This window comes from Rhea americana, unplaced genomic scaffold, assembly GCF_003343005.1.
Source record: "Rhea americana isolate MKP2758 unplaced genomic scaffold, rheAme1 scaffold_206, whole genome shotgun sequence".
Lineage (NCBI taxonomy): Eukaryota > Metazoa > Chordata > Aves > Rheiformes > Rheidae > Rhea > Rhea americana.
In genome coordinates this window covers 479,369-495,847 of record NW_028186217.1, presented here as the reverse complement: position 1 = coordinate 495,847, position 16,479 = coordinate 479,369, and the positions used below count along the sequence as shown (strand labels likewise).

The window sequence follows — 16,479 nt, the reverse complement described above, 5'->3', positions numbered from 1 at the left end:
CCACTTTTTTCTTGCAGGTGGAGTTAGTGTTCAATATAATCTTACCTAGTATATTGAAAGTGAACCTAATAACACTGAATGATGTGACACTAATGGGTGACTCTTAACTATTTTATGTAGAAGTGTGTATTAGAAGATTCAGTGACTCTCTCTCTCACCTGGCCTACCTCAGGAACCTTTCTTTAAATCAGAGAATAAGTCCATCAAAATGCTTTCATGGTATAAGATTTATGTATAGATTCATATTTTGTATTCAAATAGAATGATAGTTTACATGTACAAATTTACTTGGATAAGGGACATGCAACATCACAAGTGTTTTATCATTTACCATGACACAACTACAGCTATGTAGGTTTCCTCTTGTGCCCCTCATTTTGAATTGGTAAAAACAGCTATGGCATTGGCTATCTTGACTTACTCTAGATCGAACAGGCAGTGCCAGAATCTCCTTTAGTCTCGGGTGAGCTCAAAACAAAAAACGAAGTCTATTATAAAGCTGGTAGAGGGAAATACAGTGGCTTGAACTAATTAAGTGTTGTTAAATTTACACTTTTAAAAATGGAGTATCAGTGCAGTACATGCAAGATCAGTTGAAAGTCAGAAGTGAAAGAAAACCAATGTGACTGTTTTAATAAGTTTGCAGATGTGTGGGTGTTTTTTTCCTCTCAATCTTTTGCAAGATCTAGAGCCATATGTCAAACTAGGTATGTTGGATCCAGCCAGTTACCTGACATCATGATAGGTCTGGATCCTGCAAAATATTCAAAATATCAGTGGGTTGTGTAGTTTTTTTTTCCTTGCTGTTGTAGCTATCCAGCATGACCCCATAGATGCTAACAGCTGAAGTATGACATCTATCTCAATGGTGTGTTAATGGCTTGAGTGTGTCTCACTAGAAGAGTCAGTAAACTTGCTGTGTGGAAAGTGCACAGCTCTGCCTGTAGGTGAATCTGAATGTATGATTGTGAAAATTTTGTTAAAAGTCCAGAAGTACTTGGCACTTATTACAATGCTCTGGATGTATGCTAAATGTGGTAGTATTTTTGCTGATTAATAAGTTCGTTGTAACTTAAACTTTAAATTTCTTTATGGTCAGTTAAGACCTGTTTGGTCTTGTCTCAGATGTCTCCTTATTTCAAATTTATCTTCTCTTGCCCTCATTTTTACCCCTRAAAAAATCATAGACAGCAATAATATTGCTTCAGTCTTTGTTTTTAATGTTAAAAGATCTGTCAGAAAAGGTCCTTAGATCATCATTGTAGCCTTTGAATTCAATCAGACCAGCATAGCCAGTCTTGAATGTGAGTAACAAGACCAGATGCTTAGTCATTTTATATTTCTTTATAATGGAATTAACACTCCAGCATCTCTGCCAGAAGTATGTTTTTTGATATATTCTCCAATGGCACGTGTCTTTGTGCAATGTTACAGGAACTGTTGGGGGTCCATATTTGTCTCACCAGTCACTTCTCTGATAACTTTTTTGTCTACAGAAACTTCTACTTGTCATTTTCTGTCTTGCTTGGCTATATAATAGCAGCAAGATGAAATTCCTTAGCATCTTCCATATTAACATCCCTGCATAATACTTCACACCCTCCTTGTCTACCAACTCCTCCCCCCCCAAATTTGGAAAGCATCTGAAGGCCGTTTTTTTTTGTTGTTGTTGTTTTTGTTTTGTTTTTTTTGGACAATGTTAAACAAGTTCAGTCCCAAGGGAGTTCTTAGTGCAGAAACTTCCTTCCTGATGGGGCTGTTCATTAACACTGTTTTGTATTCTCTCTCATAAGTAGACTAAATATATAATTGTAATCTTTTGAACATACAGACTATGTGCGGGTTATTCTGCCTTAGGTACCCAACAGGCTACTACTGACTGTTGTTTGGCCAAATTATTTTATTATTCTCTCGGAATTTCTCTGCTTCTTCAGCAGCTCTTGTATAGCTTGATTGTAACTTTCACACCATTCCACTGTTGTTTGACTTATAAAACAACAGTTCTCAAACTTCTTAGATGTGCAGATTTCTCCTCTCCCTTTAGGGCGTTCTGTTTCTTCACTTGTATCCCTTTTAAAATAGGTACGCTTCCCAGATGAGAAGTATTTCTTTGCTGACTTGGATGTGCATTGCAAAAATGTGTATGTCTTCCCTCCTGCCACTTTGGGTGGATACAATTTTTTTTTCTTTGTTTTGACAGCACTAGCATCAGGCTGCTGTTTTGAGCAGTTCTGGCTGATTTTACAACATAGTTTTCTATTTAATAAGATTGACTCTTCTGAAATTGAGGACTTAGTTACAGGTCTGAGTACTTTTGCTTATCTTTCCATTTTAAATCTAAAATAGTTCATAATAATGTTGTCTGTGGCTATTTCTGCAACTGAATTTTTGGTGATGTCTTTCAGGATTGAGTCTGAGTAAATAATCTTTCTGTTGGTTTAATTGCTCTTTAGTTGCCGTATCTATGAAATAAATATCTCTGTTCCACCATTATGACAATTATTCACGCTTTGATCAATGTCTAGAAAAGTTAAATATTACTTAGCGCAGTCTCCAGTGATGTTTGTTTCTAATAGATCTTCCCTTCCAGGTTTTAAAGTGGCCACTGCTAGCAGCAGTCTCTTCCTCTCTGCTTGGAGATTCACAAAATGCATAAGCTGTGCACTCTGTCCTTCCTCAGAGGAGTGTATCCATATGACTAGTTACAGATACAAATAGTTTCCAGAGAGAAGGCTTCTCTCTGAAGTTGAAAACTGATAACCATTACTCCTACCTTTTGAATTTTACTTTCTTTTGTGATATTTCCAATATATTAGTTGTAAAATTCACTGGTGAATTGTGTTTTAGACCCCTTGAACAATCTGTTGTAAAGATGCAATGAATCAATAGTTTATTAAGTAAGAATTTCTTTGTTTAAATTTAATGTAAAGCTTGAAGTTCATATTGCTATTCTAGTAGGTATAATTTTTCACTTTCTTGAAGACTTTTTACCATAAAACTCTGGAACTCATGAAACTTCTTGAAAATGAAAGATGATACAGCTGATTTCAGTGCAAATCTCCTCTTAAGCTTCTGACCACCATTTCTAGTTAGGAAACAAGGAAAGAATATTACTGCTAAAGTATCTCTCCATGTCTGCTGGTATGCATCTGAAGTGTTGATGCTTTAAGGCTGTTTTAACAGGAAGAAAATTGTGGGTCTATCACACTGTGACTAGCACACATCTGTTAGTTATTCTGGAATTGCCTTTTTTATTTGTGTTTTTCAGTATGTTTTAAAAACAAAATTTAGGTTATGAAATAAGTTCTAAACTTCAACTTTGCTAAATCAAAACATAGTGTGTGGTGTGAATTTAAATTGTTCTTATCCCATTTTACTTCAGGTATTTGGCAAATACCAGGCAGCATATTACATTACTTTTAATAAAAGTTGAAATAGTTCTTTAAGTCTTGATCTTGTTTCATCCCATATAACACATTTCATTTTAGTACAGAGCTGGATACTTGCAGAAAACTACTTGTCCATGTTTTTTTTTGCTCAGGGGTTTAGACATCAAGGTTGCAGCCTGATAGAAACCTGATAGCAAAGTGAACTCTCCCTGAGTACTTGTTTTCCCACTGCTTCCATTATAGCCAAAGCAGCATCTGCCCAGTTGCCAAAATCAGCTTCCTACGCGACCAGAGACCGTAGCGGAGAGGGGACTGATCTCCGTCGGTTCGGCTTTCCAGGTTCGTTGGGCGCTGGCTGGCGTGCTTGGCTGTGTGCTGTGCTGCGTGGTGCCGTGCCGCAGGGGTCCTCCGGCTGGCCTCACAGCCAGGAGTGTGACTGCAGCAGCCTGTCTTTGGGATGATCCTGCTGCAAAGAGGTCCCGGTTATCCTGGGCTAAGCGATCACCCTAGCACCGTTAGTCTGTCCTCAGGAATCCAAAACAGCATCTCTGCATTTTGCTGCACTGGAGAAATACCAGCTCTTGCAGAGAGTGCTGGCATGTATCAGACGCAGTTATGGCACAGATCCCTGCTAGTCCGAGGAAGGAAACTTTCCAGCGAAGCGTGGGTGTTTAGCAGTCTAGTTGCTAAATGCTGTCTTTTTAAGATGATTGTAAATAACAACTTAAGGAAATTCTGGGTTATTTCACGTGTCTGACAAAGCTGTTCGTGCGTATCCTTCCTATGGCTCAACAAGAGGATGTTGACAAGCAGCAATAATAGCAGAATTAAAACAGGATGAAAATGGGATAAGTGCGCGAGTGTAGCGTGTGAGTGTGTCCACCTCACCGTATTTGGACATGTTGATCTGAAGTTTGCATTAATAGCCTAGCTGAAATCTATTTTTAAAAGATGTTTTTTTTAAAAAAAAGAAAAAAAGAAAAAAGAAAAAAGAAAAGCTCAGTGGAAGGTGTGTTATTTGGAGTTAACTGGCAGTGTTACCCTAAGGAAACRGAACAAACAAACAGTTTGCCACAGTAAGTAATGTCTTTAAAAATGTTATTTGAAGAAATAATAAGAGATTATATATGTAGACATTATTCATAACACTTTTATTGTACTACTGTTTGACAAAAACAGATATAAGATTATGTTATCTTCTAGAAAGAGATGTTTAAGGGTGATTTTTGAGCCCTATTTTTGCCCCTCCTTTGGGCATGTTAAGACAATGTTTATTCTACTATTTGCAGCTTCACATGCCTGGTTATATGAGAACTGACATAATGTTAGATGAGCATTTGAAAAAAAAATGCATCCTCTGCAGAACATCATCTGTGCCTTTGCTCAAAAGCTGTGTGTTAAAATTTTTGCATCTGAAATGATACCTCATAAATAGCAAGACAAAAATGCAATTAACTAGAGATTTATCCTGTTGACATCTGCAATTTACCCTGTTGTCTGTGGTATTGAAAAGATAAGTAGTAACTGACTCTAAACACCTGGCTAAAGTGTTTCAGTTTTGGGTAACCTGATGCACATAGCAGATACTTTGACCTTCTGTGATAAAGTAATATGACTGTTCCTTGTTGATTCCTGTCTTTCAAATAGGACTCTTTTTAACTCTTTCTTCTGTAGAAGGGCAGTGGAGTCTTTGGCGTTGGGTGCTTTCCTGTCTGGTGCTCAGCTGCTTCCTGCTCCTTATTGTTCAGTGTTCAGAAAGTTCAGTCCAGTATCAGCTATTGGAAATTATATATTTTTATAAACCAAAAGTAAGACTTAATCTAAAAATGGAAAGATACATCTCTAGCTACGCTTACTGTTTAAGTATTGTGCAAAATATAAATCTCACAAGTCCTGGAAGTGCATTCTTTTCTACCGTTGTCATCCATGAGTGTATTTCCTGAGTAGTTATAGTGACGTTTTTCTGGACTTGCATAGTGCAAGCAACAGCAGGTTTCTGTATTTTGAAAGTGGAAATCCCCTAAAACAGCAATTAATTCTTAAAATTCTTTTAGGACTTCAAATTCTGTACTTTTTCAACTACTTCATGTTATTGAGAGGATTTGCTTTTGGTAGCTGTGTGTTTTTAAAATCCTGATTTTGAACTTTACATTAATGCAGAATAGAACTAACTGATTAAGGTCTTAACCTCTTCTGTTGGAAAATAGGTCTGTTTGTTTAAATAGCATATTTAAAATTGTAACTGTGACAGTTTAATTATTCTATTGTCTGTAGTTATCAAAAAAAAAAAAAAAACCTTAATGCTGCTTTGAAGTTGGAAGGGGGGAAAGCACTCCAGTATCGTATTTAGAGGAAGAAAGTAACAAGTATTAATAATCATTAATATTGTTTGATACTTGGTTAGAAGATAAAGTAACTTTTAAATATTATCCTTGATTAGTATTTTGCCTTTCCTGCAGTGACTTAATATTTCAACTTTACTCACTTTTTTTCCTTAGTCTTTGTTACAGCTAAACACAGGCAGCTTCAACAGATTTTTGCAAAGTTTTGGTTGCTCTCCTCTATCTTTTCAATTGATCCAACTTGCTTGGGCATGCAAACTCTTAAGGCTTAAGAAAGGAGTAGCAGTTTTTGAAAGTTCAGTATGAGTTAGGACAAGTTGCTTATAAGCTTGGCATCTACTTTTGGATCATCTCTTCTGTTGATCATGACCTCTGAATTCTAAACCTATCGCTAAAGATACGTATAACCTCCCCACCCCCAGCTGTCATCCACAGCATGTTAATAATCGTCTTGCCTCTGCTGGTAACAGTGACTGGGCAATGCCAAACTCAAGGCAGAACCCCATCTGATGCCTCCTTTCAATGCAGGTGAACTACTGCTTTGATTACAGCTTTCTAATAGTTAGTTCTTTCCTTTTCACACACACCCCCCCCCGGATTTTTCGCATGTGCTTTTTAAAGGCAGGACACAGCAGGAGGTTGGTATTGTCTAATTCTGGACCACTTCAGTGATACAGCTTATACCACGTCCCTCAAACACGTGCACTGGCAAAACAGAAGGAGCAAATTGCAGTGCAGAGGTGTGGAACTCTTTAGCTGGCTTCTAAGCATTTATTCATAGCTGTAAATTTAATCATTTGGAGTTTTTTTTGGTAATGCTTTTTTTCAATATACTGTATGACAAAATTGAGATTCATTTTTTTTATAAACAACATAAAGTAGTTTTGGGTTTATAATGCTGCCAGTTAAAAAATACCTGCCTACAAGTAGTGTGTATTGTATCTAGCAATACTGTATAGAGTAATGCTGCAGTAATATTTTTAAAAGACTGAGAGAAAATATAAGTAGAAATTGAAAAGCTCCTGCAATCATTGTTCTACATGGTAGCATTTCCATCTTTGCTTAAAATCACTCTCTATTTACTCCTGTTTGCTTCTTTGTAAGAGTTTTCAGATGGTAGATTGAAAAGTTTGATCAGTTTGGAGCTCATACACTTTACAAGTATCTGGTAAAAGTACTGCTTAGCCTACATTCACAACAGTTACTCAGCCTTTACAGTTTTAAAATAGTATTGCTATGTGATATTCATTGTGAATGACTTCATACCCTGAGTTAACTGAGTTAATTCCAGTGCCAAGCTAAGGATTTATACTTCTAAATGATGAATAATTGATGAATGTCTTTATCACTTGATAGCCTTGGACAAATTTGACAGTTTGGAAAATTAGGAGCTTTGTGATACTTGCTACTTTTCCTTCCCTCTTAGTCTACTATGATAAGATTGAATATATATTTCTGTAAATAAATGTGCTTACTAGCCTATAGAATTGTTTCTGAATACTGTACTCCAATGAAGTTTTTCTGAACAGCAGTGAATTAAGGTACATAGAGAAATACAGACTTGGAATAGTCCAAAGGAAGAGAGTCAGATTTGGGTCTGTCTGTTACACATCCTTTATGGCCCTGGAGGCTCATGGTACTTCATGCATTTGTGYGTGTGAATGCTCTCCAGACACCCTTCAGATGACAAAGATTCTTCTTTTTTAAGGTGAACCACAAATGGTGCCTCAGGCCTTGAAGCATACGATCATAAGTATGTGTTTATTCAAAATGGCCTCCTTGCTATACCTGTCTGATCTCTTCTTTTGAATGGTTAGTTTGAAAGCTATAAAAATACTAATCTTGTGAGCATGTTACAACTGGATTTTTGTGGATGTAGAATCTTGCCTATTCACTAGAATGGAGTAAAAAAATGTTGCCATCGGCCAAAAAAAATGCCTGCCTCTTATGAGCTGTAGCAAAAAATAAAAATAAAATTTACTAAAGGATTAGAGTAACTGTTTTTAACATTTTAAAAAGCTTATAGCATCAGAACCCTTTTGGCTCTCAATGTACTATTATATATCATAAATATTTTTCTTTTTTAAGAAAAAGGAAGGAGGAAGAAACTAATAAGATAGTTAAATGCATCTCCCATATTTCTCAAGCAAAGTATCAATTGCTTTTCAGTGATTTACTTTTGTTGTTTGAGTTAGTCTTGTGGCTATATAAATATGAGAATTTTTAATAATGAGACAGTGCTCATTGTTTTGTATTTCTCTCATGAAATATATGCAGTCTAGTCTAGCCTATCCTGGTTCACAGTGTTCATCAGAGTTATATTTGCAATCTCTTTAGTTGCAATTAATTTGGGGGACTCTGCCTGAGAAAATGGGTTCATGTCAGCACTGCAAGGCTCATAAATGGGGAGCACAGGGAAGGAGAAAATCTGGAGAATCATCTCTTAAGTGGAGCAGGAGGAATATGAAGGGAAGCAAGCAGCAAGCTGTGGAAAAGCACCATTTTTGTTATCTTCCAGGAGAGCTGGAAAGTTCTCCTGCCCACTGCATACGGAGAAGAATTACTAAATGCTGGGGAAACTACTGAATGTCACARAGAAACAGGAGCAACAGTGAAAGGCAGGGAATAGAAACTAGGAAGAACAAAGGAGAATTAAAGCATCACTACTTATACCTGATTTAGTGATTTGTTGTATTTCTCCTCTCCTCAATTGAATATTCTCATTCCTTCTTTACATCAGTGATTATCTGGGTACAAGATGCATTGATTCAGAAAAATGGCCCTTCCCTTCCCCACCCCACTCCCCCCCACCCCAAAAAAAAAAAGGCATAGAGTCAGATCAGCTTGCTGAATCTCTTTGCTTTGCAACTATTTGACCATTTGATCAGGCACAGGAGAGTTTCATCCATTTTGGCAACCTATGACTTCATTGCATGCTTAGAGGACCCATGGAAACAGCAGAACTAGCAAACTGTGTAATGGTGACTCTGCCCCATCAGCTGTGCTGGGGTGGCAAGTCATATAGAAGCAATGTAGTTTGTTTCCCATCCTATTTCTAGCTATGGAATTGGGGAAAAGAGAAGTAAACTGTGTTGAAATCAACTAAACTTCTTCAGCCTCCCTTCTTTTCTTTGTTTCAATTCTGCATAACATAAAAATGTTCCCTGTTTGGCCTTTTTGTTTTACCAGACTTGATTATTTTCACTGTTCTTCATTCATTCTCTGGGTAGCAATGCTGTCAGATTATTCAGTTGTACAGGCCCTTGTTATTTTAAAAATAATAATAATGAAAAAGACTGCAGGATGATTATAAGAATGGTGTTGTAAGAACAAATTTAATTCTTACTCAAGCCAGTTTAAGAAAATGTATATTTGCCCATTAAGATATGAATAGTTGAGTTCATATGTAGTCCCTTCAGTAATTCCAAGGACCCTTCTTAAATTCTGTTTCTTTATGTATAGGCAGAGTTCTAGCTTAAACTTTTCCTAAGCAGTGAGAAATACAGAGGTTTGAATTGTTTTTTGTTGCTATTTATTATTTGATCAGGCATGGGCACTGGAAGAACAAAATGTTTACATGTTTACCAGTTGAAATACAATAATGAAGTGTTTCAGCTCTAGTACTTCTAGAGAAAATGAATTAATTTCATTGCTGAAGTTATTGAGTGTGACAGCTTCAGTAAATTAGGAAGAATGTCATCTGTACTTTAGTATAAAAACATGTCTTTGAGTGTTACTCAAAAGTGAAGAGTAACAAAGCAAAAAATCAAAGATTTGTGGAAGATGAGCAGAACTGCTGTTCCACCTAGAAAAGTTTTATTTCCTGACAGTGCTTAAGGTAAGGTGAAATTGCCTTGAGAGTGTCAGTGTTGTTACGGGCTCTGATGCACAGCCAAAGAGGAGTATGTAGGTGTTATTTATAACTTACTTGGGTGAGAGAATGCTGTAGTAATTACAAGGCAGTTGATTACCCTGGAATTCAAAAGAGGATTATTTCTGTTAGGTAAGTATCTCCATGTCAAATGGAAAGAGTGTAGCCTACTTTAATTATTAACTAACACTTTAATCCAGGTAGGGCCTGAGTAATACTGAAAGGGAAGAAAAGGAGCTTTCAAAATTTAGTTCCGCAGATGCGCAAAGCTAGAACAGTCCACTGCGTTGGGAAGCATTTCATTCCCTGCTGGGCTCTTTATTTGGGTTCTCTTAAATGTTTCCAGTAGAGTGCTACTGGGTCTTGCTGTTTCAGTGCCAGGAAGTCCTTGTGCTGCTGGCTTGCTGTTCTTCCTTCGAGTGACTTATCCCTTCATATAGTTACAGCTTACATAAATGGCTGCAACAGATCTTCTGTCTCCATCTCCGTAGGTTCTGACTAAGTTGGAGGTTTTTTATTAGAAACATAATTCTTAGTGTTTATAACATGGACTTTTCAGAAGTCTTTGGATACGAATGATTGATATCTACTTTCATCGGGAGTGTATTCCTTACGGCTGTTATACCCTTCTATTTTGCTCGATGGTGCTACTTTCAGGACCCCAACAGTCTTCAGCTAATAATAGGTTTTACTTTGATCACATATGTTGTACAGTGCAGCTTAACATAGATATCTATGTATCTTTTCCCCTTCTTTACCACCCCTAGTTGGATGCTAAATGCTGAAAAAATTCTCTGATTGAAGTTGAGTGAAAATTCAGACTACCTTAAGTAGGAGGTTGGAAGAGAGTATATGTAATTCTATGTGTGAAAGGGAGAGCAGTCATGAAGGGCTGAGTAGCTTCAACTTCGACAGAAGTGACAACTAACAGAAAGCTCAAATAACTGTTTACTGTTAAATATTTTGTTATGCATTCTTCATATCCTGTATCTCTAAAATTCTGTGTTAATATGGACGGCTCAGAGATCAGCCCTTAGCTGTCCAAATGTACTTCTGGCCCTGGATGCATGTTGGTGGCTGAAAGACTTCCAAAGTTAAGGGAATTTCTGTAGATAGAAAATATCTCCTTACTTTGCATAACTGTAGCTCAGGGTTATCTTTAAGCATTCTCTATCTGGACTGAGGATTTTTGGATAGAAATTCTGCATTGAAAAAAAAGTCAAGCAACTGAACGGGTATTTAATAATCTACCTTAAAAATTGCTAGCCAGCTGCTCTTGTTTCTGTATGCACACTTTGCTTTAATTCTCGCCCTCTGGAAGACCAGCTGTTGCACAAATGAAACAGAAGCGGGAAAAGTGCAGGGAGCTGTTTATTCCTTAAAAGGAAAGGAGAAAGAATGGAGCTGTCCTAACCTGCTCGAACCATTCTTCCCCCTTTTTCCTTCCTGCCATCTTCCCTTGTGGGACTAGCTCTGTTTTGCAGAGAGGGAGTGGAGCTCTGCTTTATGTGGCACTCCAGCAGCTGCTTGACCTGGAGGCGGTAAGGTTTTCCCTTTGCCTGTCTCAGCTTAATGGTAGGGACCACCGTGCCCTAAGAATTGCTTGTTTGTACACTAGAGTTGCTTCTAGTTTGACCCAGGCTGAAAGAAGGGACCAGAACGTAGGCCTTACCTTTGCAGGGGAATGCTGTCCTCGTGAGTGTTCGTTACCCCTCCTCTTGTGTTCCTTGGTCATCTCTCTTTATTCCTTTCTGTAGTGTTTCACCTCTTACAGGTTTGCAGAAAGCCAACCCTCATCAATCCTGACTGTAGCTTAGTAGCTGTGATAAGCATAATAGGAGTTTTTTGGGGATAAGACTTTGAACAGGCAGAGAAAGACATAGAAACCAAGTCTCCCATTCTGGGTAAGATCTAACTGCTAGGCCGTGACACAAGAGGCAGGCAATATAACTACTGACCTAATTTTTTTGAGGAGTGGGAATTGGCCATTTATTTTACAGTAGTGAACCAGTTATCTGCACCCAAAGGAGGGAATGAAGCAAGGAAGTCCAGGAAGTAGCTTCAGACATTAAATCCCAATCTTGCATAAGCAAGTGTAAGGAGGAGGATTTCATATAGACTTCTTTCCAGTTTTACTTGTGGCTGATTTTAAGGCTCTCCCCATAAGTATCTGGTGTTGGGTATCCCACATCTAGTTATTTCCTGTTCCTGTAAGCTGAATGTGTGAATCTAACTTGAATTTGTGAGCTCCTTTGCTCAGCCAGGTGCCGAGGCAGAGGCGTGCCGGCCTCCGCGGCTGGCGAGCTGCCCCCTGCYCGCATCGCTGCCCCCGGGCGCGTGCGTCCTGCAGCTGCCTCGCTGTGCCGGCAGCTGGAGTAACGAGGATACTTGCTTCAGTTAGGTTAAGTACCTACGTAAGAGTTTGTAGGATCAAAGCCAACAGTTGTCTAGTCTTGAAATCAAGATTAGAGAATCAGTTACTTTGCCAAGGAATGTGTTAATTGAAACAGCAGCAGTTGAAACAACTGTCTTTCTGGAAAGTTATAGCTCTCTAATTACACCTCTTAACACTCAAATAGGTGTACGTTTAACACTGACATCTTCATTAATAATTAAGTTGATGAGTTTTCATCTGAGCATTATTATTAGAGGCTCAATTTTGCGTGTATTCACTGTTCAGAGTTTCCCTGAATGAGATTTGAAGGATTGATTATTGAAAGGAAAAGCCTGACTCTCTGGTTCTGTTGCTTCATGATATGCTTGCGAATTTGAAAGTCCCCTTAGAAATCTGAAACACTGAGCTGTAGTAATAAAAGAACTATAGAAAGTGATATAATTCCCTGGGTCACACCTTATTTTTATAACACGTATTCCGTGATTGCTTGGGCCATTGCTAGTTGATGAAAGAGCTGATTTTTACAAGCAAAGATTTAAAGGAATATGCTCTCACTTTGTGTAACCGGAGGTTTCGCCTTTGGCTCCTCAGAATGGTGGTGCATGACTACGAGAGCACTCCTCATCGGGAGCCACCCGGGAGGGGGCTCGCGGGACGGAGACGAGCAGGGCCTTGCAGCGCGGTGTGGAGCAGGCCGGCCAGCCTTCAGCGCGCGCGCGCCGGGGGCTTCCGCCGCCTCTTCCTCRGCGCGCGCTGGCGGGGGCGGCGGTGAGGAGCAGCTCGGGGGTCCTCTCGCTGGGTGGGAGGCGGAGTAGGAGGGGGCTCCTCAGAAAGGAAGGTGCGGGATTTGGGGGAGGCAAGGCTGGGCTGCTCGGAAGGGCTTTGCTGGAGGTTGGAGGCGCTATGATTGCGGGTGGGAGAGGAAGGAAATACCTGCTCTGGGCTTAAGTATGTTGTATKGGGGAGGACAGTGTGTGGCGTGATGTTTGTGTTGTTGCATTTATGGTTCGGTCCTTCTTGGAAAATGACCAGCGGAGGAAGAAAGAAAAAAACATGGCACTTGGTCTGTCAGTGTTGCTGAACTGGCACGTTTGGCTTTCCTTCGGTGACTGATGCCTGGCATGTGGCGGTTGTGCAGTTTCTTTTTCTTATTTCCAGAAGATAAACATAATGCAGAATGGGGTGAAGAAGAGCTATTCCAGTAGGCTCTTCGAAGGTTACTGGCTGGTCTCTTTGTGCTGCTTGCGCAGTCGCTGGAGGGAGGGAAGCACCTGCCCCGCAAAGCGGGGGAGCCCGCGTTGGGCTTCGGCGCTGAGGTGCGTGACGACGCGGCTTGTCTTCCTCCGTTGCGGCAGGAGCCGGCAGGCGAGCAGATCCCTGCGCTGTGCGTTAGCCCTCGTTGCTGTCCCGCAGCCTTCCACCGCTCGTCTCGCTTCAGCGTCTTGTGTCATTTGATTCCCTCAGGTTCACGTGAAATCGGCTGTTGTTCGTTGTTACGTGTGATACCAGCTCCGCGCGCAGTCTGGAGTGCTGCAGTCCATGAAGACCTAGTAATATATTTAATGGGCTAATAAACTGAAACAATCCCTCTCACAGCAGAAGTGTCAYTATGTAAAGCAGCAAGAAAGTGCTGTTTCTTACACTTGCATTTTCATCTCTTTTCTGATTTCCATTAATTTCTTCTGATTTAAGGCTGCATGAAAGTCCTCTGACAAAACGGCTCTGTGCCTGAGCTTGGTCTCTCTATATAGAAATAAATATAAAATGCAGAAAATGTCCTAAAGCRTGTGATTCTTTAGAATAATTTCAAAAGAGATCACTTATAAGTCTAGTGAACCTCTTCTAACCAAAACAGAAACTTAGTTTTACAGTGCATCTAGTGTTGTAAACAATTATGCATGTTTTCACGCATCAGGCAAGCTCCTCCATGCCACTTTTATGCTGGTCCAGCATTTAAAAGGCAGGTGGGAGAGAAGGGATGGTTGTGGTTAAAATGGGTCAGGGTCCAGAGGTCTGACGAGTCTGTGCCTGGCTTTGCAGTCTGTTTGCAGCATAAGCTGCTGCGTGCGAAATGAAGAGAAGCAAGCTGCTGTCTGTGCTACTTTCTGCCTTCTCTAGGTATCCTGAGTGCGTTTATCCTGAAAATCTAGAATGGAATTTGATTACTGTAACACAAAATTAGACATTGAGCTTTGTTTTCTAAGGAAGCTGAAGCATGGCATATGTACAGAAGATAGCATGTATGTGGTATTCATTTATTTTAAAACTATCAAGCATTTACATATCATAACAGTCCTTGTAATGTTATTTACTATTAACTTCTATCATTAGGGAAGTGATTTRTCTGTTTTTACATGGACTGGAACTGTTGCACTGTCCTGCCCTCTGAGGAGCGCTAACCCTGACCATCCTTTCCACAGTCTCCGTAGCCCAGGGAGATTACTCTGACTTCAGTGCTTTAACTTCCTCTTCTCCAACAAGAGCAGTAGAAGCTTTATTTGCATTAACCCTTTATTATTATAGTTAGGCTCTTCTGCGGTTTGTGCTTAACAGCAAAGCAGTATTCTGTTGCCTATCATTATTCTATGCTAAAAAGTGTATGTGATAAATATAAAGAAGGGATAGGATCATTAAAAGTGTAATATCCTAAATATTTTGGATTTTGCTACCTTTAATATCTAACACAAAATGGGATTTTTGCAATAATTTTTAAACTTCATGCTGCCTGGTTGCTTTGCCTAGCCTTCAAGTTCTGTACATAATCCTGGATTAAATTTGTGAAAGTGAAGCACAGTAATGGCAATATATGTTATTGTTAGTAATACARAGTTCTCTGCAATTTTGGTTAAGTCTGAGAAGGTTGCGGAACAAAGACAAGTTTAATAATCTGTAATCTTGAACACTTGGGTTTGTTTAAGCGTCACTGGCTCAAAATATAAACTATTTAAAAATACTGTTTATTGCAGGTAAAATGCCAGCCCCTGAGCAGACCCCAATGGTGGAGGAGGGGCTGCCGCAGACAGCGCAGGAAAGTTCTGCAGGCCCAGGCATGGAACCGGAGACCACTGCCACTACCATTTTAGCTTCTGTAAAGGAACAGGTACGCTGCTCGTTTTTCAGCAATTTAAAAATTCAGTGTGCTTTAACCATTGAATTCAGTATGTGTTAATCATTGTCCTTTGTTACTGAACAGAAATACCATTGTTTCTCAAATATGTTTCCTACCCTTAATATAGTATATTTTGTAGCTATTCAAATACTAGCTTAGCCAAGAAACATGTCAGAATCTGAACATAAGGGGTACATTTAATTGCAATAAACAGAAGCGTTATTATGATAATCTATATCCATTGTAATGTGTGCACTAAACTGTTGCTGTAAATCAAACTGGAAATGCAGGTTTAGTGTATAAAAGATAGTGTAAAATTGCACCTTTGAGAACAAATGATTTTTGTCCATTTTGTGAAGTTGCATAGTGTTACAGAAATATATCCAATCTTTATCTGCATGAGATGTTAGTTGTGTTTTGTTAAAGAATGGCTTGAGCTTTGAGTTCAGTTTTAGCTCTAGAAGGTACCACCAAAATAATACTATATTTCAAATCTGTAACGTATATACGGCCACAAATATATGTCCATAAATCTTAGTTATGGTTTCTATGGGGGGGGGGGTTGTTTGACCTCAAGTCAAGTTGAGGCTCAAGTTCAGCCTAATTTGGGAGGTTATTTTAAGGAAAAAAATCAGTTTTACAAGGAACTTTCTAACCAAAGTGTAAAAAAAAAATGAAGGAGATAAGAGGTTGGCTTTTCATTGTCAGAACTATAAATAACGATCTTATGTCTTGGTTTAATACATAAATTTCAACATCTGAATAGGGATTGTTAAGATGGCAGTAGCAACCCTAATCGTGTCTCAGTGGTATTAAAGCTGATTTTCCAATATGAAGAATGTTAATGCTGGAGGCTATTGAGATAATCACAGTCAATTGGGTTCCTGTGATCTTGAGCCTGAGAGAGCAATCAGTCTTGTGCAATCTTAACTRTTGCAAATGTCAAAAAGGACTTGTTTGCTTAAAATACATTTGTGGTGATTTTAAGTTAGTCTACTTTATTTTGCAATTAACAGGCAAAGGAACATGCTTGTAATCATAGCTCAGATGATGAGCAGTGTTCTAGTAAATTACAATACTGTAATTCCTAGTGATCACCTGCCAATAATCTTATTACTGGAGTTGCTTTCCAAAATTGAGTTTTGTGCAGTTTTAATGCTAGAGTGACTGCTTAGACTGAAAATGCAATTATGACCACATTGTCTGTATTAGATTGATACATGATACGTATAATTAAAAAAGTGTTAATGTCCCCTTTTCTACACAAGAAATATTTTTCTTTGAGGGAAAAAAATTATAATGGAATACATCTTTTTTTAAAAAAGGAGGCTAAAACCTCTTCCCTCTCTCATTCAATGAAAGACTACTAATAT

General features: G+C 38.8%; 1 protein-coding gene across 4 annotated transcripts in view; it reads left to right on the top strand.

The window, feature by feature from the left end:
• Nucleotides 1-3,571: 3,571 nt before the first annotated feature.
• The window catches only part of PKP4 (plakophilin 4), an 82,217-nt gene continuing 69,309 nt past the window's right edge, over nucleotides 3,572-16,479 (top strand). For 2 of the 4 annotated variants that reach the window (XM_085304318.1, XM_085304316.1), the window contains exons 1-2: nucleotides 3,572-3,728; nucleotides 14,964-15,097. In XM_085304318.1, coding sequence (XP_085160444.1) covers nucleotides 14,969-15,097 — 129 coding nt within the window. In that variant the 5' untranslated portion in view covers nucleotides 3,572-3,728; nucleotides 14,964-14,968. Of the gene's footprint in view, nucleotides 3,729-14,225; nucleotides 14,238-14,963; nucleotides 15,098-16,479 lie in introns of those variants that run through there. The other 2 variants (XM_085304317.1, XM_085304319.1) reach the window with 2 other exon arrangements.